Here is a 26,690-nt window from a genome sequence, read left to right on the forward strand (position 1 = left end):
TCTCTCATCCATTCATACTCCTATTAAAAATTTTTCATAAAAAGATTTTCCAGTCTATCATAATATCTATAATGATGTAGTGGCAGAAGCAATCATAAACCATTAAAATGTTCTCAAAACTGTTATTGATAGTTTGACACTAAAAGTTCAATCAAGAGGATCATTCTTCTATCCTTGCTACCTCAGCACAGTTCAAGAGGATCGTTCTTCTATCTGTGCAGCCACATTAAGTAATCAATCTAGACAGTTAGTTAATGAAACCGTTGGAGTGCCAATCACTGAAGTTGACACTTCTAGGAAGATATTTGAGATCAATTCTCTTATGCAGGTGCTTGAGCACCTCTCTTGTGAGGTTTGCCCTATTCAAGTTTTTCCACCGACTAAGTGGTTTCCAGACTCATCTAAATGGCTTTCCTATAGAATCTCCTTGCCTCATCAAGGTGCAAGCATCTTAGTCTGACCACAAAGAACGGGTTTCTTAATACTTCATTATTTGAGATAAAACAACAGACAGTTGTGTAGCAAAGTGCTCAAGTGTCATCTTATCAGTGTGGCGCTGTAGCTCCCAGCAACAATTTATTAAAGGCAGCTTTCTAGCATTCTTCAGATTGCTAGGAGGGAACTCAAGAATTTATAAAAGAGAACTTGCATACCTTCAACATCTTTGTTGAAGAATTCTTGAGTTCTAGAATGAAGGTTGCATCAAGATTTCACACTTTGCACAGAGGTTTGCTAAACATATTTTCTTTGCAGGAATAGGAATTTTTAAATTTGCATAACTTCTAGGTTTCTACATGGACTTTGTAGTGTATTGAGTCATGACCAAGTTCCGCAATTTGTTGCGTCCAATAATTTAGTTCACCACTACTTGAGAGTCACCATAAACAATGTGGCTCTTCATGTCGGCTCCATTTATGAAACAAACATTATCTAGCATTGCTTCACTCAACTTGATTGTTGGTGGCATTGAATTGATTCAAAGTGCATAATTGAAGATTACTCTATGTAAAAAGTTTATGACTATTCCAATTTGCCCATTTTGATAGTTATTTTCGCCATATACACCATCAATATGTGTAGCCCATGAAGTTCTTCAATACATTTCTCAGCATCTTCAATTTATGTTGTTGGTTAAGAAATTTTGTTATGAAATCTTTGAGAACCTGAGCTTTAATTATAATGCAAGGCACATACTTGATCTTACACCGGCTAAGCATTAAGGTTTGCTCCATTAGCTTCTCTGACAACTCATGCATATGTATAATATGCCATAAAGGTTTGTTAATGATTGTTTTGATTAAGTGCACTTGGATGTCATTGAGTAATAATAATGATTGAAAGAATAAATTTGCCCATTATTGAGCTGCTCAACTTGGTTGCATTCAATGATTTGGAAAGTCTTATTGACCAATGTTGAACTATCGTTGAGTTATGGACTCTTAGGTGGATCAATAAAGATTTTCATCCTTAGATTTGGTGAGGATTTTGTGTGCTAGCCACGTATCATTTTAGGTTTTCAGCCTTTAAGTTTGGTGATAATTTTCATGCTAGATTGGTATCATGTTAGCTCTTGGAGTGCTTTCTCACAATCCTTCTTCCAATTAAAACTAGGAAAAAAATTTTACTTAATGTGTGAGTTTTCCTATCAGCTTTTGCACATCTTGAACATAACAGGGAGATGATTTCTCTATAGCTTCTCGAATTTTATCAAGATTTTATTTGATCCCATATGGACAAATTGTATGACATTTCTTGAATCGCGCACCAAAAATCCTCATGTTGGGGTTTAACTTCATATCGATTCTCTCAATATTAAAAATGTATTGTAGAGGTCAACCAAGTGATGTTGTCCTTACTATTAATCAGGGCAAGATCGATTTAGACCATAAGATTGCATTTTTGCTGTTTTGAGCACATTATCCAACAATTTCCAGTGCATTATGCCAATGTTCTTATGATGAACTACATGACCTTGTAGAAAAAGATGCCTTCATTAGTAATGAAGCTTTTTTCTTTCTATTTAAGGTTCAATTTTTCTTTTGGTAGCTGGAGAAAGTGTTTAGAAACTCAAAATGGAGAATCCTACATTCAATTCAACTAAAGCATTAATGCTCAGTAGTGGATAAGAGTATTTTGGTTGAGCTATGTTGTCTGTTCAAATCCATTGGCATAGCCATTGGTCATCTCCACCATAAAAATATTGAAAATCAACTAAGGAAATTGTATTTTTCGAATTAATTCAATCTTGAGAAGTTTTTTACTTCTTTGACTATCTGCTGAATTTATGCGGTAAATTTCTTTTATTTTGTTTGATGCCATCTAAAGCATTAATGCTCAGTGTATTGATGGCATTACACTAATTTGAATTAATAGTTATAACACAGATAGCCAGAGAGGCTATGGAGAAATAAATGAAACTCATGCAAATAGAGTAAATAAAAAGCAATCAAATGAAGAGGAGCAATCAATTGGCCATATGCGGCACGTGCCCCCCTCCGCCCCGCGCGTCCCGCGGTGTTTATTTCCGCGGGCAGCAAGCCCTAATTTCCATTTCCTCTCGCGATTCGCCTGCTCTCGCGATCCGTTTGCTCCGCTCGACGCCGACTTCGCCTGCTCTGCTCGAACGCGCTTCGTCGTCTCTGAGGAAGGCTCGGTCACCTGCTTGGCTGCTCCGCTCGACCGATCCTGAGAGGAAAGACTGTAAGATTCGCGTTAGCTTTGGTCTTTTCTATAGAATTGCTGCTTGTCCCCTTTTTTTCTATGATTTTTATTATTGAGCTCTCTAATATTGCTTTCATTTTTTAAAGTTGTTTATGATGCGTGCTTTTGATATTTTTGTTAGGAAAATATAAGATGTTATTTGAAAGTATCAACAATGCTTGATCCTAAAGCCTAAAGGGTTAACATTCCTCATTTGTACGGAGCTCACAATAGATGTGATAGTTTGAACTAACTTTTGATGTTGAAATAGATTGAATGGGGAAAAAAAGAAAGAAAAAAGGTTTTAAAATGTGCTGGAATTGGTTTGAAATATTTGTATTATATGAAGAATTTATACTGAGCTCATCTCAAACTAAATCTAACAGCTTCAAAATCAAAATTGTGTTGGAATATGTGATCCATTGAGTATGTTTACTTAATCCTTTTTGTGGGCAGCTGTTCTCACCATCACGCTATAAAATTTTTCTTCTGCTCCATAGTGTCTGTTTGAATAGTGTTTTATAGAATTTATACATTGAAATTGATGGGTGAAATTAGGAAAATTTTATGTTATGACTAAGCTTTTGTTAGAATAATTTTATATCTATTAAATTTATTTTATGATGAGAATATGTGTTTTAATTGGTTATGATTTGTGTATTAATCTCATAATAAATTTTCTATGTGAAACTATATGAAGCGTGGAGAGGTTTAAGCCTCAAACACGCAAATGTTTCATTAAAATAAGCCTCGAGCATTCTATTAAAATTTTATATATGAAAAAGAGAACTATATATTTTGAAATTTTCTTTTCAAATTATCCCTTAAATGAATTAGGTAAGCAATGTATGACTTGCAGAAATGCAATATGATGTTTCTTGTCCGCATAATCTAACTTTACACAAATTTTATGGAGAGATATTTTAAAAAATATTCAAAATCAAATTTATCACTGCCACCTCGTGTATATCAATCTTAGAAGCAAGGCCATCAATACACTGAGCATTAATGCTTTAGATGGCATCAAACAAAATAAAAGAAATTTACCGCATAAATTCAGCAGATAGTCAAAGAAGTAAAAAACTTCTCAAGATTGAATTAATTCCTCCACCTTTATAAGTAATCCCACAATGGAGGCATCTAAATTGTCTTTTTCCATCTGGTCCTTTACTTTCCGTACAATGACTCCAAGCTATATCAAGTTTCTCACGCACACTTTGAGCCGAAGTTGTTTGTGGATCCATTTTAGAGAACTGTGTTCAATAGCTAAAATAATAAAATCAAAAAAGTAAAGAAAGCAACATGGAAAACATACCCATTATCTCATCGAATAAGTTGACATCATACTCCTAGTAAGGTTTTCATCATACTACTAGTAACAAGTCCATTTTTCTTCTCAATTTGGTTCCTTGTGATTGGTCTAGTAACTTCTTGTGCTAAATCACATCTCTTGACCATTTATAAATTCTAATGATTTATTAGTTCATGCAAAAGAATCATGCTATGGAAAAAATAGACTATCGCATACAACATTCTATAATATAATATATTTGACGTAAAACTAGGTTCAAGGTTCATCATGAGATGTGAAATATCATTGTTTTCTTGAAAGGATAGATGTTAATATTTGATGAATATGAATTAATTTTTTATGTTGATAATTTGACATGAGGTGATGTAAGATAAAAGCATCAAGAGATGCTGCTCACTCAAATAGAAGTTAGATAAAATATAATATGTTCAAAATTGTAAAGAGAGTAAAATTTGAGGATAAAAAGAATGAATCCATAGAAAAAATAGAATATTTGGACCTATTGATGGAGTAGAGAGCTTGGATCATAATGAAGATGGTCTAATAATCAACAAAAAATAGACTTACCATGGTACACATCCTCCAAACTTGAGCAGCTTAGCAATTTTTGTTATCTAAATATGTCATTTGGATACAAAATTCAAGACAAACTATTTACTTATTTAGCAAGCACTATACCTTGAAAATTTTATTGTGACTGATGTAAGTGGTTCAAAGGCTTTGGATGGGCCAAAAGGTTTGTGGAACAACACTAAGTTATGTTTGAGCCAAGTTTGGTCGACCACTTCTAGATGACTTTAGATTAAGGTTTTGTGCAAGAAAAATTATGAAATTTTATGAAGAGATAGATGGATGATAGATCAAGATTCACACAGTAAGAAACAAAGAAAATTGCAATTAAAATAGATAAACTACCACACACCAAAACAGTAGGTTGAAGAAGGCCACCTAGAACTTGCCGATTAAACTCACGATGAAAATCACGGTAGATAGGTTTGTATTTGATCAGTTTGAGACAGTAATTAGACAAGCCGATTAATCTCGATTGAAAATTGAGAAAATCGATTAGGCAAAATTATTCTTTAAACCAAAGTAAGCGGAAAAAATCCATGTGCCGACCACCGAATGCAATGAGGAGAAATTGAAAAACTTACTATGGGTTGGAGAGGAGATCTTGACCAAGCAAAGGATGCCTTCAGTCGCAAATCCGCTTCGCAAATGGCAATGCCGACGGCGTCGCGACAGATTGGAGGGAGGAAGAGTCGCGACTCGCGACTCACGCTCGGAGCAGCGAACTGGGAAGTGGGAAATGAAACGATGAATAGGGTTTCTCGTTTTCTCTTTTTTATTAACCTTGCTTAATCTTTGCCATCTGTTTAAATCAGACGGCTCAAAATCGCCTGAAAAGGACCGGCCGGTTACTAAAACGGGTCCTGGTTCACCGGTTTGGCGGTCGAACCGGCGGTTCGACCGGTCCAAATCCGGTTCTCGTCGAAAGCGGTTTTTAGCCAGACCGTAACCGGCCGGCCGGCCGGTTCACGGTCCAACCGGTTGAACCGGCCGGTCCGGTCCGGTTTTGAAATCCTTGATTAATACATTAATATTAATATTTGGACACTTATCAATAAAAATGTTAAAGTAACGATCTGTTTGGACGGCTGTAATATTTTAGGAAGAAGATTTTGAGGCTTATGGAGAGAAATGAACTTTGTTATTATGGTTGCATAGAGCAGGTTTTCATTGCAAGAATTTTTAAAAATCAACGGGAATGCAACACGAAAATAATACTCTAAAGAAATTATACTTATCATCTGAAAAATAAAACAATCAAAAAAATGTCCCAAACAAATCCTAATGATAAGATTTATTCAAAGTATATTAATAGGGTGGCTCTATTTAATAGCTGCAAGAAGATAAGAATCATAGCAATGAAAGTTCATTGTAGAAAACTAAGGCCTCGTTTGGGACGGCTTTCTTGTTGCTTCTCAAAACGACTTTTTAGTATAAAAATTAATTTTTTGTGCTTGAAAGTTGTTTTAAGAAGCAGCAAGAAAACTGCCCCAAACGAAACCTAAATGGAAGAAGGCAAGCTTTTTCTTGAAGCATAGTGACTAATGATGCCTTACTATTTAGCATATGATGTTCAACAATTTGTTAGTATTGATATGTAACTAAAAATCGCCTTGATTAAGCAAGTATATTCAAGTTCTCATCTTTCAAAATTAAATTCGGGATCATTCAAACTCCAATTTCAACAAACATATACTAAAATTGAATGTCTCAGTAAGACAAACCTAACAACACCAAAATTTGTTTGATCTAAGCCCAAATGGGCTCAAATCAAGTGCTTAAAGCATATTGGGAACTTTAGAACATTAATTAGATGATCAACGATATCCAAAAACGGCATGCTTATAATCAAATCAAGTGGCTCAATAAGACGAATCCAACAAGCCCATTATCACTTAATTTGGGCAGCATTAAGGCAATGAAATGCTGAATGAATGGTCTATGATCGAGGGAATCAATATGGAGCACTTCGAAATTACCCAGGATTTTCTCTATATTTATGGGGCACACCACTTATAAAATCTATAAATAGACTCACATGCTCTACATGAAAGGAGAAGTTTGGTAGTTTGGATAGAGATTGGCAAGAGAGCTCCACAGCACGCAAACTTACGTTCACGGGTATATAACACATTTATCATTTAGATTCGGAGTGATAATTTTGTGTTCAACACAAAATGAAGACACTTTTTTAATGAATTCATCCCACTTGTTATCTCTCATGTATTGTAATCTTATTTTAGATATTTGAATTAAAGACATGGCATTCATGATGTCCTAATCTTTTCTTTGTAAAACATTTGATGGTTTAACAGTGATTCTAGGTATGTCTTAATTTCATTAAGCGCAGACAAAAAGAGAAGTCAAAGGATTGCATTGAATCTAATAATGCAAATAATTTTTCTATCTATTAAGAGCTTATGTTATCCTCTAAAACTATTTCAAACACATTAACAACAGAGAATAATATTATAATCAATATAATCAGTGACTCATAATAAGAATCCCATCTTATTTCACCGGGATGATATAAAAACATTTCTGATTTAATCCCCGTCCAGTGAACACCTTGCCATTTTATAATGCACCTAATATCATATCACGTTGTTTATCTCTTAGTTGATCATGATGTTTACATAAAATGCTTATAATATTCATCTCATTTGAATTTATAGTGAATAACAATGTAACCTGAACATGATTTTTCATAATTGCTACTAAAGCTAAATAAAGCTGATGTGAAAAACAATAAATATAATGTGTATAACTATTATAATTTAGAAAAAAATGCTTTTAGCCCATTAAATTATCCACTCATATTGCTTGTGTCATCATAAACTTGACCACGAATTTTAGAGTAAGACAAATAGTAATTTGAGTGGACTTCTTCAACTCCTTTTTAAGACATCGAGCTAACGTTTCAGGAACATGTACAATATCCAAAAAATGTTCAGTAATTTAGCCTTTCTCAATAACATATTGTATAATGACAGCCAATTATTCTTTTCCTGATACATCATGAGATTCATCAACATGAATAGAGAAGAAACGGTCATCAATCTCTTCTTTTATATAGTATGTAATTGCAATGGAAATTGCTCTACAAATATCTTATAGTCGAATCGAACGGCTCGACGAGTGGAATCCAACGAGCCCAAGATCGCCGGATTCCAACATCACTAAGGCCTTCAAATGGCTGACGAATGGTGTATGATCAAGGGATTCAATATCAGCCGTCCATTCAACTACTCCCTGTTCGCCCCAGATCTCACAACTATTTACAATCCATGCCACTCCAGAAAAATTATAAATAGACCCCTCATTTCTCATAAGCGAGGAGGGAAGCAAGAAAAAGAAGGGAAGAAGAAGAGAAGGGGAAGGAGAATCAGCTCCTCTTCGACCACCGCCGAAGTTCTTCCCACCGCCCGAACACGCTAAGATTCCGCCGGATATTCGGGAGAATGCCAGAATTCGCCCAACTTCCATGGGATGCAGAAATTCTTCTCAATTAACGACAAAGTTCCCTCCTGACGCCGAAACTCCGCCCAAGTGATGTCAGAGTTCTCCTCGTCCACCAACAGACGTCGGACTTCTACCCAACACCTGACATTCACTCTTCGCCAAGTTTCTACCCGACGCCGGACTTCTACCAGTTATCGGACTTTCGCTGGACATATATCCGAAGATAGATTTCTTTCCATTGCTGGACTTCTACCTGACACCGTCCTTCTGACCTTAATCCTCAGACACAGTCCTTCTAGCCTCTGTCGCAAGGCAACTGTCCTTCTGACCTCCGTCATCATCTGACTACGGTCCTCCTGACTTATGTCACCCACCAAATACGGTCCTTCTGACTTACATCGTCCAATGACTACAGTCTTTCCGACCTTCGTCGCCCGTCGACTACGGTCCTCCTGACTTATGTCGTCGACCGATTACAGTCTCTCCGACCTATGTCACCCGCTGACTACGGTCCTTCTGACTTACGTCGCCCACCGAGTACAGCCTTTCCTACCTTCATTGCCCGTCGACTACGGTCCTCCTGACTTATGTCGCCCGCCGACTACAGTCTTTCCGACCTTTGTCGCCCGCCGACTACGGTCCTCCTGACTTACATCGCCCGCCGACTACAGTCCTTCCGACCTCTGTCGCCCACCGACTACGATCCTCCTGACTTACATCGCCCTCCGACTACAGTCCTTCCGACCTCTATCGCCCGCCAACTACGGTCCTCCTGACTTACGTCGCCCGCCGACTACAGTTCTTCCGACCTCCGTCGCCAGCCGACTACGGTCCTCCTGACTTACGTCGCCCACTGACTACAAGCCGTCCGACCTCCGTCGCCCGCCGACTACGGTCCTCCCGACCAAACAAACATGTCAATAGTGATTCTTTGTATTCATATCATGTAATGTACTCTATAAAATATACATCAAGCTAAGGCCTTCTCCCAAGGAAGGGCCTCATTTGTAATTGACTGCAATACTAGTGGATTCATTCAAACTGAGCTAGGTTTTCAAGGGTTTTCCACATAAAAATCTTGGTGTCTCCTAAATGCTAGACCCTCTCTCTTATCTGATTGCGAGCCGAATTTTCGTACAACGCTAAGACAATAAACTTTATATTTCTCTACCGCCGCGAATACTCCTGGACGCAACAAACTTGATTTTGCCTTGAGATGGATGCCCGGTCAAGATAATTTTCTAATGATAAATCAAGCATATATCATAAGAACATGAAATAATAATATAAATACTAATTATCATCTAAGATTAAGAAGAGCCTTCTGATCTGAGTTATTTGCATTAAACAATAATGAGAAGAAACAAGCAGAATATTCGAGTGGCACTGTGTCCACCAGAGCTTTGTCGTGTTTCTGTCTCTCGTTTCAATATATTACCATCAGGAAATCACATGCCCAAAAATTCTATTACACTTGCAATTTGGACATCACAACTTTATTGTAATTCGTCAAGTTATTTGATAATTAATCAATTCAATTAATTATTTATACCTGCAATAAATCAACCGACAAAACTGATTATAAATATATTTTATTATGATTTTTTAATTTTATTTTGATAAAATAAATTAATCAAAATGCCTCCACTTTAAACCAACATCCCTTAGATTTGCAGCAGCCTGTACCAAATTTAGGTTTCTTTTAAAACAGCTTTTTTTTTATTGCTTCATAAAGCAATTTTTAATATAAAAATTTAAATCTTAGCAGAAAATTACTTTAAGAATCAATAAAAAAATCGGGCCAAAAATAACTTTAAGCTTTATTTGAGATAGTTTTCTTACTGCTTCAAGAAGGAAGCAGCTTTCTAATAAAATAAATAAATTTTGTACTAAAAAACCTGCTTCAAGAAGCAATAAAAAGCCATCCCAAACAAAACCTTAGGCTTCGTTTGGGACGGCTTTCTTCCCACTTCTTAAAGCGACTTTCTCGTGCAAAAACTAAAGTCTATGTACTAAAAAGCCGCTATAAAAAGCAGGAAAAAATCCGTCCCAAACAAAACCTTAGTCTAATTAAAAAATTTTGGCCATGTTTAATACAACCTGGAAACAGTGCAGCCCAAACAAATTACATTGCAATATATTTGATGCAACCTTAGCTATTATTTTTTAGTAATTTTAATTATTCTTAGTAGGAAGACATAAAAAAAAAAACTAGTACATTGTGTATGCTGAACATAATAGCACTTTATGAAAAATGTTACATTACATGGACTCTCTATCTCTCTCTCTATCCAAGAAAAAAAAAAGAATTTTTAACGAGAAAATGAAGGCTTCCTGAGCATCAAGAGAACTAAAAGAATGCAAAAGATATCAACCATATAAATAAAAATATAAGATTGGATTGGACTTAGGCAGAATGGTTGCCGAGTAGGCTTCTCCCAATGTAAGACAATACTCTAGGTCCAGGCAACAGCGGTGCTTCCTCATCCACAGCCGTTTCCAAAGCGGATAAAGGTCCCATGGTGTTTCTATCGCCACCGATGTTATTGATTTTATCATCCTCTCTGTATATATCTGACGACTTCTTATCCAGCTTCCAATCCTTCAAAACATGTTCAGTCACAAAATATATCAAAAAGAAAATAAAGCAGCTTATTTTGGATTAAAAAGCAACGGCGGTGATGTGGAACTGGATTTTGTTTTGGAAGCAGAGCTTTTGTATTATATGGCTGTGGAGTTCTCCTGGGCGGTTAGATCGATTCTTATTTTTGGGTAAAAATATTATGCACTAAATTTGATCAAGATTGCTTTTATAACCCACCGTTGTTTAGCTTGGTTGGTGAACGAATACGGTTGGGAACCCTCCAATCCATGCTCGATTCCACCTCGAGCGGCAGCGTCTCTTAATTGGGGTTCAATCAAGTGCGTGTCAGGAGGTTTTTGGGATAGGTGCCTCTTTTAGGTCAGCTGAAAATTAGTTACGCCACCAAGCGCCCTTTCGGGGGTGGTAGCAGGTGGATACCCAGTTCCCAAAAAAAAAGATTGCTTTTATATTTAAAAAAAAAATTGTTTAAGAAGAGTGCAATACTATATCAAACTTATATAGCACTCATTTTAAAATAAATTTAATAATGGCTATGAAGCATATCCTTAATCAAATTTAAATCAAGATATACATACTCAACAATTCTCCCTCTTTAGGCATTGGACTTTGGCAATGATGAAATGTTGATGGCTTTAGCGCTTTGAAAGTGTGTTTTAAATTGGTAGTAGGATATGCTTGGTGTAGCAGAGTCACAATTATGCAATAGTCTGTCCCAAAATCAGTGCCCCTATCATTGTAGGCCATATCACGAGATAGTCTCTGATTTGGCCTATGGATGGGGCCAAGTCATACTCGGGTCCACGTGAATCTATTGCGCAGATGATAAAAGGCCAAGCTAAAGGATTTCCTATTACCAAGAGGTTTCAAGATAACTGTGAGAAATATGGTCTTTAAATTGTTGTCATGATAGATAGCTGGTTCGACTCTCAATTATAATGATTTTGGGGGTAGAGTGTTGTTGGTTATGAGGAGCGATTGTATGGTAGGCTGTCCTTGACCTTGATGTTGAAAAAAATGCTAGTTATAAAGGTCTAACTAAAAGGTAAAGATCAATGGCTGAAATTCATCAAGAGATCAATTACTAAGATTTCATAATCAATCAAATAATCATATGCATCTATGATAGACCATGATATAGAAAGAAAAATACATAAATTGTACTAAGTATTAAAGCTTGGACATCAAAATTTTAACTCAAATTTTCGAATTTTCAAACTTTAATCCTTGGTGTATGCTTTTTTGTAAATGATATTCTTCTTGTTAATAAGCCTAGAGGAGTTAATGAAAAACTTGAATTATGGAGGTTAACATAAGAGTTTAAAGGTTTTTGTTTAAGTAGATCTAAAACTAAATATATGGAGTATAATTTTAATAGTAATAGGTATAGTGGTGAGATTGTAAGATTAGATGATTAAATCCATTAAAAAGATTGCACATTTTAGACATCCCAGGTTTATCGTTCAAAGTGATGGTGAAATAGATGGGGATATTATTAGTAGAATTCAAGCTGAATGGTTGACGTGGAGGACGCATTAGGCCTATTGTGTGATAGAAAAGTACCCTCTCAAACTTTAAAAAAGAAATTTTTTTAAGATGGTGGTGAGATCTGCAATGCTTTGGGACTCGATTTGTTGGCAATTAAAAGAGATGTATAAAATTTAGTTAAGTGTTGTTGAGATGAGGATGCTCAAGTGAATAAGTAGCTTTAGACTTGCTGACAGAATGTGAAACGAGTATACAGGTGAAAAGGTTAGAGTAGCTCCAACGGTAGATAAGACTAGAAAGAGTCGCCTTAAATAGTTTATCACATAAAATATCAACCTTTTGGTAACCCAATTAGGAGAGTAGATGTATTAAATATGACATGTGTTAAGAAAAGTAGAGGTGTACCCACAAAGGCTTGTTATAAAGTACTAAAAAATGATAGAGGCATGGAAGGACATTTGTTAAATTAAAACAAATTTTTTCGCCGATGAAAAAATTCAAATTCTTCAGATTCGTGGCATCAAAGTACAGCATTTTAAAAAAAAAGTAAAGGCTGTATGCTTCAACTGATTTTCAAATTGAGATGTCACATGTCATGCAAACAAATAGGATTCGAATGAAACTCGAAAATGGTACCTTAGTTGCTCTTTCAGGAATGCTTTCCATAGAAATTTGACTAGATGCTCGAACATCTTTCACCTTCAAATAGTTATAAATCACAACCCCCAAAAGAGCTGAGAAGGAAAGGATGTTAGCTGAATAAAAAATCCTGCTAGTAAAAAAAATTGAGTACATCACAGAAAAAGAAAAGTCCCAAAAAGGATCTACCTATTGCATAGCCAATAATATTCAGACCGGTGATAGTAGATTCAGGAAAAACTATGGTTGAAAGGGCAATCAGTATCCAATCTTTCAGAACTCCAGCTACTCGGATAGTCACAGCTCCAGTTCTACCAATTACTAAAAATATGGAGAAATTCAAAGCTAATGCACAAAGAGCATTCGTGAAAAATATCCCGAAATTGAATTGAATCTGTGAGATGTCCATTTCTGGTTTCTCCAGTAAGTACCAGGGAACAAACAAAAATACAAAGCTGCAAAATATAGAATAAAACAAGTATAATCATGGAGGTTGTTAAAATAGCAAGAGATAAATAAATGATACATCAAAAAATATAAGAACAAATTGTATGTCTCAAGTAATAGAAAGATGATAAACAAAACCATCCTATTTGACTGATATCAACAATTTTATGAGCACCAAATCCAATAACATGAAAAACATTGATGAGCAAACTGTGGCGCTGGGTTTATGGTTGTTGAAGTACCTGCAGGGTGCTATGTAGTAAAGGCTGGTAATGGGATTTAAAGTCAAACCCTTCTTCTGAAGGAGGACCTGAGTTAAAACCAACCTGAGAGCTTCTGCAAATATTCCAGTAACCTGGTAAACTGTCCCTATCGCATTAAAATGAATTTCTCCATATGATGAAACTACAACCCCAACACTGACCAGCAACATATTCAAGAATAAATCACACCTCAACTTGTCAGTGCCACAAACAACAGCAACAAGAAAAGTTGCTACAGGCACTGCAATGTATCACATAAACATTAATTAGAACTAACAATGATATGCTTCAGAGAATTGGAATGCTTAGAGCACAATGAAATAGATGAAGTCAGCTCACTCAAGGCCTTGAGCATTTGAATAAATGCAACCGAAATATGCAGATATGCAGTGTTACCAAACCTGATAAAATGAAACACTGTTTACTACCACCATTACAAGTTAGAACGCTGAAAAAAAAAATCTTCAGCATTTTTTCATAAAAATGTTTCACTAAGGGGCTGTTTGGTTAGCTTAAAAATTAATGCAAGGTAAAAAAATGCAATATAAAAGAAATACTTTGAACTTATTCGGATAAACATAAAATAAATGCATGAGATTATTTTCTTTATTTGATTTGAAATAAAATGAGTGCACTGTAAAGTCCAAAGAGGATGGTGATTAATGGTGGGCAGTGGCGGCCGGCGGTGGTGGTTTTTCATGGTGATGGTGGTCCAGAGGTGGGCAGTTATGGGCATCGGCCAGCGGTGGCCAATGGTGGTGGTAGTCAGTCGAGGTTGGTGGTGGCGATAGCGTCGGTCATCAATGGTGGCCAACAACAGTAGGGAAGGGTTGCGATGGTCGAAGGTGATGGTGATGCCAATGGTTTGCATCAGTGACGGTAGCGGTCGTGAGTGGTGAATAACATCGGCGGTCGGTGGTGTTGGTTGGTGGCCGGTTGTCAGAGCCAGCTGGTAGCCGGCGACCCGGCGACGACAATGGCAATAAATTCATGGTATATTTAAAACTCACCTAAATCTAAGGAATTCCAAATACACTAAAAATGAACTATATGATGAATTTCAAATGCATCAAAATTTTACACTGCATTTTTTTACTTCAAGCCAAACACCAATCTTCTCAAAAACCCTACATTTGAAATACTTTACGCCCTCTTTTACTTCAAACCAAACAGCCCCTAAAACAATTTCATATGCTTACCAAAGACTGGACGCAAAGAAAGCGCTAATAGGTATCACACATGTTGCATATCTGTAAAAAACAATGAATTTGTTTAACAGAAGGACAATAACAGTAGGCTAAGAATTATAATGAATCCCTCACATTTGAAATGTCATCTTGACAGGTGCAACAATCTGTTTAGCCAGAACAATAAAAATAATTAGTTAAAGAGTGAATCTGCAGAAATTTTACAATAACAAACTGAAATAATAGTGCAGAGCACAATCACCCCTACTCAAGAAACAAATAATTGATATTACAGCCATTTTTGTGCAAAATGGCATTATTGGCGGCTTAAAAATTTTACACTTGATAATTAAAATAGCAGATGCAAAAAATATATAATTAAATTTTATTTTGGAATGAAACTATGGATGACATGCACATGAGTTCAATAGCTAAAATCAACATCCTTTTCTCTGAATTTAAACTTTTTTTCTTGACGGCATGCAGCTTCAACGCGTCACAGTTTGATCCACAGAAAATGGAAGTACCATGATGTGATAAAAAAGAATGAAAAATAAAATTTGGTAATTTGAACTTGTAAAATTAAGTGTAGAAGATGTAAAGATAAAATAGGCGGATCAAATTAATATCAAAGAATTATGAAGGAAACAGGTTGACTGAATTTAACATGAATTCTATAAAAACACCTTGCACAAGTTGACTTAAAAAAATATGCAATACTCATCAGCCTAAATAAAATAGGGATTCATAATGCCAATCCAAAATAGTTAGCATAAGGCAAATGATGATAATAACCTAGAATATGCATTAGCTTAAGCAAAAACAAATCTCCAAATCACTCGAACACAAAGGTAAGGGCAGGTTACACTAAGGACTCTTTGGAACACTCAATCTTTATGTTCATAAATGACTCTCGTGATTCAAAGTAAATCATTGTCAACAGGAGATCCAAATGATGTTTTGGCATCCAAACCTATTACATTGCAGCTATATTGTGAAGATAGAACCAACGAGCATTAGCTCATGAGGTATTACTCCTATCTCACAACGTGTGCATAACCAAAAATTTTAATACTTCGAAATTTCTTGTAACCAACTAGATAAAGTCGATCAAACACTTAGAACAACTAGATATAGCCTGGGCCTATCAGGTAGTGTTTAGGCCAACCAATCCATGGGCCCAACCAACCAGGTGGTTCGACTAGGTAGAATAGGTGACCAAAAGGCTTGGAGCCATTTGAAGAGCAGAGAGGAGTGTTGCATAAAAAGTTGCTTGTCGGACCTATGGTAAGTAGAAGACAATGGAATCTACGATATTTTTTGCATTTGTAAGAAACTTCAGCTGCAGGAAATCTTCAATGGTCCTTCCTACAAAACAGCACAATCTAGAAATTGCCTCTTATCATTAGAAAAGGACCTCTATATTAGTGAGAGTGTTTAGGTCATTAAAAGGTTGTCATAACATGTTGCCATGTCATATGAGCGCCAAGTAGAAAGTCAATTCACAGCTATGATGTATTGACACTTCTCATCAAAAAGACGTGTAATGTCCGACACATATCGAACACGACACGCATCAGACACAAGTTGACACGCTGAAAATGTATATGATTAAAAATTTAAATACAAATTAATGAAATTTTTAAATATAATTTCTTGTATTTAAATTTTCTATTTATTTAAAATATAAAAATTAAATTTCTTATTTCTCCCCACAACACCAAATTAATCACATGAACTCAAATCATTTATCGAATATTCTCATTTTCATTTCTCTTTGGCAGATTGCAAGTTTCACAACAATGTTTGATGTCATCTCAACATAGACGTCTGATGTAGGGGTGTCAAAGTTTGGAATTTTTATTGCGTCCTCCCACCTGACGTAGAGATGCGTTCTCCCAACGCCAAAAAACTCGGTTTTTGCTCGGTATTGCTAGATATTATTTGGTAATAACAAGGAATATCATCATGTGAAGACCAATACCGAGTTATACCGAGCTATACCGAGCAATACCGAGCACATACCGAGTTTTCTCTAGGAAAAACTAGGTATTTTTTTGTATTGCTCGGTATTGCTCGGTATAGCTCGGTATAGCTCGATATTGGTCTTCACATGATGATATTCCTCGTTATTGTTTGGTATTGCTCGGTATTTGCTTGGCATTTCTCATTTTTTAGCACGATTTTAGCTCTGGAAGGACGCATCTCTGCGTCAGGTGGGAGGACGCAATAATAATTCCAAAGTTTGACCCGACCTGAAAAATTTTGGGTTCAAAACAACCCATTTGCCATACGTGTCAAGTTCAGGTTTGAGATTCCGACCCGTTTATAAAACTGGGTCGAGTTCGAGTTCGGGTTGACCCGAAAACCCGAAATCAACCCAGGTTGACCCAGAAGTAGTGCTAACCGCCACGACTTCAGGTTCATCGGAATCCGTGTTGGCATAAGATGGGGACTCAAGCATGTAAGGTTCGAGGTCGACGATACTGTTTGCGACAAACCGTAGTATTCGAAATCAACGTGGATGGTGTCTATAAGTTGTAGATGAGTTATATTCCAAATTTGAAAATCCAACGTTGTTATCCAATTGGGGAGGGTCGATTCCGATAAGGTGGGAAGATGGAGGGCCTCCAGGTCGGCGGAGGAGAAGACGAAGAGGCTTGCCAATGGAATGTTGAAGCCACCGGCGAGCTTACTTTCCATTGACTTTGCCTGGACTAAGCCAAAGCCCAAAGGTGTAGATAGATTTGGCAGTGGATATGAAGATGTCGGCTGACCATATAGGGAGTATTCCCATTCTAGATTTCAGCTCCTCCACTCAATGGAAGGTCAAAAGACACCATAGTAGGGTTCGATTGGTGCTCTCGCCCATGTTTCCGTCAACAACAATCGCTACCCTGTCCAAATACCTACATTTTTCATAATTAATTTCAACTTTCAAACCGAGTCAGCGATTCATTTAGAGTTGACCTGAACTTGGTTCAGGTTCGAATATCCAATCTGTTTCCATAACCGAATCTGGTTCGAGTCATGTCAGCTGGCAGCGGGTCAAGTACAGGTTAGACCCAAACCCGGCCCAAAGACTCATTTTAACACCCCTAGACTGACGTCATTACAACATGAACATTTTACAACCATCTCAACATCAAAGTCTGACATTGATGTTTGACATTAGCACTTTCCACACCACAACTAGACAGCTCATCTTTATTCGACGTCTTAACATCGACAATCAATGCCCTCTTGACATCAACGCCCGATACTTACTACATAGCATTGATGCCCAACCCTCGACAGCATTGTCATCTTTTATCTCAATGCTTGAGACACGGCATCGATATTCTAATATTAATCATTTTAAATGCAAATTTTAGTTAAATGACTTATTAATTCTAAATTATTTTTAATATTGTACTTATTCAATTTATATACACTTTTTTAAAATATAAAAATTATATATTGCATCCAACCCATGACCATGTCCTATATTTTCAATAATTGACATGTCTAATGTATGTGTTGTGTCTTAGCTGTGCGGTGTTCGTGTTTGTGCATCATATATTAAGAGTTGATCTCCTAATCATCTCTCTTATACAAAGTTGGGCCAATGTATAAGGGTTATTGACCCCTTGAATAAGCCAGAAAACCGAGGGTTGTGTGAGCTAGAGACTTACGGGAGCAAAACAAGGAAATTTCTGAAAACAAGGAAATTTGTGACTGTTCAAAAAGCCATACGCTTGAAAAAAAAAAATCAACTTTAGTTCTTCATGACTATTTTAGAAGGAAAAGTTTACCCCATTCTTAATAGTGTGTTCTTAGATGGTTTATATGAAATTTATAGTTCTTTCCATGTGTATATGATGGTAAGATATTAGTTGCATGATAGGATTATTCTCATTCATGAATATCCACAAACCAACATAATGGTGCCCATGTGTGAATGAATGGAAATAATAATGTTGCTTATGAAGTTATTCAAAAGGAAGACCAGAGAATTGTGTGAAATTTCATAGGGTCTATGTAATCTCAGGTAATAAACTTTAATAGAATTATGTAACCTCCAACAGGGATTGTATGACCTCCATTAATTAATAATGGAACAATGAAAATATGCAAGCTAAACAATAGGATGACCGAGTATATGTGAATGTAAGCATGTTTGACTTAATGTGTCTGAGAGGCCCGCCAACAAAATTTCTTGTTTGCTACTTGAAAATTACTTTGTCCAATTGGAGCTTTTTAATGGTTCTACTATTAATGAGAACCATTTTTCAATGAGTTTATCACAATTCATTTTTTACCTCAAGGTGACGAGTCAAATTTCAAAGAGAAGGGTAAAGATGAGTTGGAGGCCAACTAGACCTAGTCAATTGGACCATGGTATTTAGTAGTTTTGTCTTTTAGGTTAATATTTATAAACCAAGGACCCCACATGATCTTTCGACCATTATCTATTAAGCAGCTGTGTTTTTTTTTATAGTATTGAAATGATTTTTTTTTCCTTTAACAATTCCTTGCATCTATCCCACAATGTCTCTTCTACATGTCATCCAATCAACTATCTAGGGAAGAATTTATCTGCCAAACAGAATTGAAGGAGACTCGACTAAAATATAAATTGACCCACTTACTCAGGTTAGTGAGCAAATGGAATCCAGGATGGCGATGAACAGAAAGTGCCATAGCTCTAGTCAGCTCAACAGCATAGTCATTTAACTAGGCCAAGCATATTTGGGTTATCAAAAAGTGGTGTTGGAACTATAAGCTTTAGTTCTTGGACAAGAGCTTATATAGGAAGAGTGTAAATTACATGACTTATGATGCATCCACTAACTATATATCTTGATAATATGTGTAAATATTTATATTATTCTCTACAAAGAACACATACAAGGCAGGAAGCTAATAACTATGAAAACATGTTGATCGAGATTGAGATCACCATGCTAGGGATAGAGAGAAGACGCCAAGATGAAAACTCAAGTTCATAAAAAAGACAATATGAGACTACGAAACAAAAGGTCGAGATGAGCATTTGAGCTGTTTGTACTAGCACTGGTAGCATTGTGTCACCTCCATGAAACAAGGAGAAAAATGGTTAGAGTTATTCTAGAAACACGAGCTGACTTAATTCATGAGAAAAATGAACCATTTAGAAGTGTAAAAGATTGGCTCTTGAAGATTGAAAAGACATTGGCATGATCGATCAAATAAAAAACAACCTTGGCAATGCTTATTTGAACCAGAGACAGAGCATTGGCGAACAATAAGGAGACTCGTCAAATGGAGGATTGACCCAACAATGCTATGGGGAAAAAATTGTGGAGGCATTGCGAGCAACGTATCCCCCAACAACTATCCAATACTATATGTAGTTGAAGTTGGGTTGGCTCACTCAACATGACCGAGCAAACATGTTTGACTAACCATACGCTTGATGGAGAATAGTTCATCAAAGAAGTTGTAATGCAACCAAATCGTGCACTTGGTTAGAACAGCGAGGCCTTCCAGCAACATGCTACTCATTAGGAATTATCTCTTGAACTTTGTAGAGTATAATTGCACCAATTAGTTTTGTCGTTACCGAAACCTATCACTTCATTAGTCTTCCTCATACACCATAGGGTATAATTCTAATAAAGAAATTTTTTGAATTGTCTCTATGTTACACTCTTACTCCCATGCCTAAACTGAGTGTTCCATCAAATAAGTATATATTTGGCAACTCTAGGGGAGAACAATTTTCTAAGGGCATCTCCAACCGAAAACTTCATTTTTCACGGCAAAGTAACGCAAAACTCCAAAATGACGCGGTGATGCTCCAATCGAACGCCATTTTAGGTGTTTTTGAGAAGGTAACGATCCCCCTCCCTTTCGCGCTTTTTTCCGGTTGAGAGCAAAAAATGACGTGAGTGAACAGTGCGACGCCAATATTGACGTCGCACTGTTCATCCGCGATCAACTGGCGTAAAAAATGGCGATCGGTTGGAGCAAAACAAGAACGGCAAACAAGTGTTTGCCGTTCGGTTGGAGATGCCCTAAGGAGATGAACCCATTAAAAGTGAAGTAGGTATAGAATTGATCCACCCATGTGCCATGTTTCTCGACACCAATAGAAACATCAAATATGGGGACATCAATGGTAGCTTTTACCTTGTAAGGAAATCTCGAGATTCTCTTCTTTCATTTTCAAATCATCTTCTTTCTTATCAGAGCACTCATTGGTTCCAAGTTGTAGTTACCGTGGGCCTTCCTCTGAAATCAAACCTTCTTGTACATTGGTTATTCATCAGTCATTGGGTATTCCTTGCACATAATCTCCATCAGCATAGCTATTGACTATTAAAGGAGTGCAACTTAGGTAGTCAAATCACCAGATTTTCTACTTGTTACATTGACATCATGACATTCCCTCGCCATCTTCTTCTTGGAAACTTTAAAGTAAAAATGATTCTCCGGATTTCTTGAAGCCATTTTTTATCCGCATTAAACACCAAATTTTTTGAGAACCTAGCACTCTAACACAAAACTTTATCCAAAATCACCCGCAAGACATCCAAAAGAGATATAATCAACAAGCCAACAAGATGAATTGAGCTAATGGAAAGAAAAGTAAGAGTAATATGAATTCTTGATTGGGGAAAAAAAATTGTTGTTTTGTTGTTTGAATAAAGAAGAAAAAGGCAATATAAAGGGAGGAGGAGAAGTTCCCTCCTACATCCATGCCCTCTTGTTCAAATGTCACACAAAGAAGTTAGCATGAGAGCACACTAGAGGAAGATGTCAACAAGGTTAGCATTGTGTGAAGGAGAAGAGGGCTTCACAATGGGAGTTGGAATGGGGGAAGGCATTGATAAAATCAATAATGTGTGAAGGAAAGAGATGTTCGGGGAAGCCGTCAACAAGATCAGCAGCGTTTGAGCGAGAAGAGGATTCATAGTAGAAACTCACTAGGGAAAGCCACGTACGGGACCTATGAAAAATTTAGGAAAATAGGAGTTCGCAACAGGAGCTTGTAAGGGGTAGGGTGTCAAAAATTGACATGACACAAAAACTCGACTCGAAACCGACCCGAATTTTTTGGGTTAGGGTCAACTCATTTGGAAAATGGGTCGGGTTTGGGTCTTCAATTCCGACTAGTTTGCAATTCCGAGTAGGGTTCGGGTCAACCTAAAAACCCGATTTTGACCCGAATTGACCGGGGCGCCACGCAGTGAGCCTTGAGCCGTCTGATTTAGGTTTACAGCTTTATGCTCTATTCATTTCTATGTGTATCAGCCACTATTCATTTCTACGCGTATCATCTCTCAACTCTCCCCTCTCCTCTGCCTCTGGCTTTGTTTTTTTAGGGTCCTCTCCACTCTCCAATCTTTAGTCTCCTCCACCTCCAGACTAAAGCTCTCCTCAGTTTCGATTCCTTTTCTTACTTGAGTTCTATTTCGTTTCAGTTTATTCATCACTATTAGCTGCTGATGTTGCTAAAAGTTTGAAAGGGCATATTTATCAACATCATATTTACAAAACTTGTGGTTAATGAGTTGATTCTCTTGTGAATTATGATGAACTTCTGTCATATTTATTTCTTTTTTAACCTTTCAGTGCAGTTATCTAACTATGTGCTTACATAGTTACATTGGGTTGCTTTTCGCCCTCCAACTTGGATTCTGACATTTTATAGCCTCTTATCTTATGGCAGCTATGTTATTATCTTATTGGCCTATTGTTTTTAAGTTTTCCTGACGTCTTTTAGAAATCTGATCCATCATAATCTGATATGATGTTGTTGGAAGCAGGGAAGTTAACCTTTAAGAACTCTTTTGAGTTATGAGTTTCGTTTTATTGCTTATGGCTGCTAAACTTATATATGTTTTCTTGGTTAGCTGTTGCTGAATTTATATCCGTAGGATGTTATTGGATGTAGCCTCTTACAACTGCTATTTTCCTAGTTGGTTGTTGTTGAATTTACCTTTTTGCTGAATTCAAGCTATGAAGTATGAAAGCTGAAGCAATGATGAGTAATCTTCTAAACTAAAAGTAAGAGTCAGTTGGGGTAAATAAATACAATTGTAACCATGTGGCATTTGTGTTCTCTTAGACCGAGCAAATACTAATTAAAATTTTAAATAGACACTAAACTAAGCCAATTTAAATAGATAATAAACTAAGCTAATAAAAACTGCTGCCTTGGTTGGTAATAGAAATAATCATTATTCACTCACATTACATTAATCGTTGAATGAGTTAGAGGGTTAATATGAACTATTTAGTTAAGCTTTCTACAATCTCATGATCTAGGATTCTATCTATCTAGCCTTTTTTTTTTTGCAGTTAAAACTACTTGAAGACAAATTGTTCTCCAAGAGGTTTCTCAATTTTCAATTTATTGTAATTTAATTCCTGGTTGGATATTTGCTATTGGGTATTGGCTATTGCTGAACTTAATTAGTTAATTTGTAATTCAAATCAATTGTTATTGAATGAGTTGTAGTCTGTTGATGTTTTATACTTCGATTCATGGCTGGCGATAACCTACTCACCTATAAGCATGTAATTGTAAATTGTAATGCAAGTTGTAACTGTTTATATGTTAGTGGACCTTGGCTTTTGATGTGCTGAACTGAATGTGATTATTTATATACAAATTTTACATTAATTTGTTAAGAACTTTAAATTTTACTACCTCTTGTTGTTGTCGAATTTGAAATAGCAAAAACGGTTAAACGTTAAATTTGAGTTGTAACAGTTTATTTTCACTAATATTAATCTTAAATTATAAAACCTCCTAAAATTTGTTTATATATATATACTAAACAATTTATTTTGAAAGACTTATTTTTTTTTTCAAATTAATTGGGTTGTCGAGTCGTGTCGGGTTCGGTTTAAGAGAGATGACCTGAAGCACAAATCAGGTCGAGTTCAAGTCGAAAAGGGAGGGTCAATTTCGAGTTGGACCCGAACAAGGCCCGACAACCAGTCTTGACACCCCTAGTCAGAGATAGACATCAATAGGACCGATGATGTGTGAAGAAGAGAGGTTTGCAAAGGAAGCTCGCTGTTTTCCGAAGATTAATAGGAAAAACTTGAGATCCACAAGTGTTTCCTATCAGAAGCTCATTGGGATAAACCATAGACAAGATTAATGGTGATTTTAAAGATGGGTTTGTGACGGAGCTTGCTAGGGGAAGCCATCGATGGGATTAATGGCGTGTGAAGGAGAAGAGAGTTTTGTGTTGGGAGCCACGGAGAAGTTTGAACATCAAGAGTTTGACCAAAACCGCGACTTTGAGGCTAATTTGAATGATGAACCGTGTTTGAACACCAACTCAAACAAATTTTGAATATGGGATCTAAGTGAGTTGAAACTTGAACAAGTTCGAACCAATTTCAAACTCTTCAATATTAAAAAGCAGCTCAAAAAAGTAAGAGATCCTCAAAGGATATAATTTCGTTTGAAATGAGCCTTTAGGCATATTTCTCCAAAAATAAATAAAGCTTACATATTTGTCCAACTACGTGTACTATGCCTCGCCTATATAATCAAATTTTTCTTAACAAATGGTTAAAAGAAACTCTTTCAATATAGTGGAGCAGAGTATCTTGTATGATCATACAATCAAAGAAAAAAATATTTGTATAGGAAAAATGTCAAAAATAGAAATAAGAAGAATAATTAAAAAATACTTGCAATATTCAAAAGAACATACCTTAAAAACACGAACAAGAATAACAGCAACAAAAGCAGAAAAACCCATATGAATCATTGTTAGTGTTATCGGAAAAGGGAATTTGAAATGCTTTGGAGAAAGAACCCACTGCGAGGATGAAAACCAGAATACGTCAGGAACTTGTTATGTTAATATTATAAGTAACATGTGTAAATAGGCACAATATCCAATAGCAGTTCTACAAATAGCAATAATAAAAGCATATACCTTGTTGTACAAAATAACGCCTGATGATAGACATATGTAAATGAGCAAGTACAAATAAGTCAACAGAATTTGCTTAGTGATCATCGTTTTTACTAGCTAATTTACAGGCCAAGTAATTGCTGTGAACCAGCCCAGATTTAGTTGGTAACTAGGAGAGCCGGAACTATCCTTTCTTTAAGCATGTAAAAGACCCTTTCCCATCACCACACCATCTTCATCGTTTTCACATTGGATTCCAGATTGCCTATAAAAAGAACAGTTTTGAACACACTGCAAAATTAAACAATTGCTATTTTACAAGGGGGAAAACTTTTAAGAAAGTTCATGTTTAAAAGCAAAAAAACAAAAGATTGATATAATGTTTAACAAATAGTACAAAAAACCCATTGCATGAATGAAAACCAGAATTCATGAACGAAAGAAAGAGTTGAGAAGCATGGAAGTACTAGCAGTTTGTAAATTTGTATATATTTAATAAATTACATTAGTTAAACTATGCATTTTAACAAACCCATGAGTGGAAAGCGACTAACAATTATTAAACTTGTATATGTTGAATAAATTGCATAAGTTGAATTACGTATTTTTACAAACCCATCCACGTGAATATATCTTTATATATTTAATTCCATCATAGTATAAATTATTTAACTAGTATATGTAAACCAAATTCAAATTCATCTATGAGATCAAATCACAACTGTTGATGTGTCAACTGAGCCAATATAACCCCTATGAACAGCCTTGCTGAGTCGAGTTCAGTTCAAAGCTTATATTAGAATCTTCATTTCAATTTGAAATATATCAAATCCACTCAAATTTCGTCTCATACACACAAAAACTTCATCAAAAAATTGCATTTGCAAATAGAAAATGACCAAATTATTTGCCACTTGCAGCGATCATTTAAATCTCAAATTCAACTATTTCTACTCGGTCCCCTACCAAAATGAAATGCCTTTTCAATTAAAAAAAGCAATGAGTTCAAGTGCCGATCCTTCATCAATTCATATCAGCCTCTTAACTAGAGCAGTCAAACCAGACAATGCTTCCACCTCTCATGCTTGTCAAGACTATACCCGAACCTACAATTCTCTAGCCCGAGGGAAGAAACGCCTAGCATTGATGTTGATAATACTAAATAAGAGGAATTCTACAAAACTCATCTATCGCTGAAGATTTTGAAGAAACCAATTCCCCCAAATTTCAAGAGTTCTCAGTTGAATATGTTTAAGGAGCCCTAACCTAATCGAGCACCTCAATGACTTCGATCATTATTTACAAGCAGCAAAATATAGAATTTCTTAACACCACTCAATGTTTCAGCTATATGGTAGCATTGTCAACTTCTGCCAGCCAGATTCCTCCTAAACTTTCAAGTTCTTGGAGCAATTCCACCTCTCAAAGACCACTCAAAGTACGTTTTTTTATCAAGCAGAAAAAGAACCAGTTTCTTTAAAGTTACATTGCTTCCCTCAACCAAGCATTACGAGAAGTTACAAAACTTTGACCCATCATAAGCTAAAAATACTCCAAGGGAGCCCATTCAAGTTTGTTTGTGATAATAATTAGATTGAGATAATGGCTCATTTGCTAGAGAAGGCAAAGAAGAACATCAAAGAAAAGGAGATTGTCAACAGCTTGGATCACTTAATCAAGAGTTTTGCAACTGCCTTTCCATTAAAGGGAAAGAAAACCTGAGGTCTCATCAAAGACAACCTAAGAAACGTTAGGAACTAATTGCCTTTTTCTACTTAGATTAATTCATGAGGACAAGTAGCAATGACTATCATAATCATCTCGCTCAACATATGATGCACCACCATATGCAACAAGATGCCAACTTGCCTCCTCTTACTCGCCAGATTTCTACATTCATGGGAGCAATTAACAAGCTTGTCTCTACCTTGATGATCATGATCATGACTGATGATTATTTAGTGTTGAAATCCCTTTTAGAGAAGTTGATCAAAGAAAGTATCTCAAGGAATTTCTAGCTGATCACCACAAAAATAGTCAGTAAAGGGATGAATAGAATTGGCTGCCTTTACTTCATTACTGAAAGAGGTGTTGAGGCCACACATCAAA

General features: G+C 36.2%; 1 protein-coding gene across 1 annotated transcript; it reads right to left on the bottom strand.

The window, feature by feature from the left end:
- Window positions 1–10,188: 10,188 nt before the first annotated feature.
- LOC110091832 (probable sugar phosphate/phosphate translocator At3g17430) lies at window positions 10,189–24,866 on the bottom strand. The gene is made up of 9 exons (XM_020816081.2): window positions 24,603–24,866; window positions 24,375–24,482; window positions 14,806–14,837; window positions 14,683–14,733; window positions 13,823–13,884; window positions 13,463–13,724; window positions 12,963–13,228; window positions 12,771–12,868; window positions 10,189–10,646 (listed from the first exon to the last, which is right to left on the bottom strand). Exons 1-9 carry the CDS (start codon window positions 24,684–24,686, stop codon window positions 10,452–10,454), a joined length of 1,158 nt encoding a protein of 385 aa, XP_020671740.1. The 5' UTR covers window positions 24,687–24,866; the 3' UTR covers window positions 10,189–10,451.
- Between the last annotated feature and the right edge of the window lie 1,824 nt (window positions 24,867–26,690).

Source organism: Dendrobium catenatum, unplaced genomic scaffold (genome assembly GCF_001605985.2).
Source record: "Dendrobium catenatum unplaced genomic scaffold, ASM160598v2 fragScaff_scaffold_231, whole genome shotgun sequence".
NCBI classification, from domain to species: Eukaryota; Viridiplantae; Streptophyta; class Magnoliopsida; order Asparagales; family Orchidaceae; genus Dendrobium; species Dendrobium catenatum.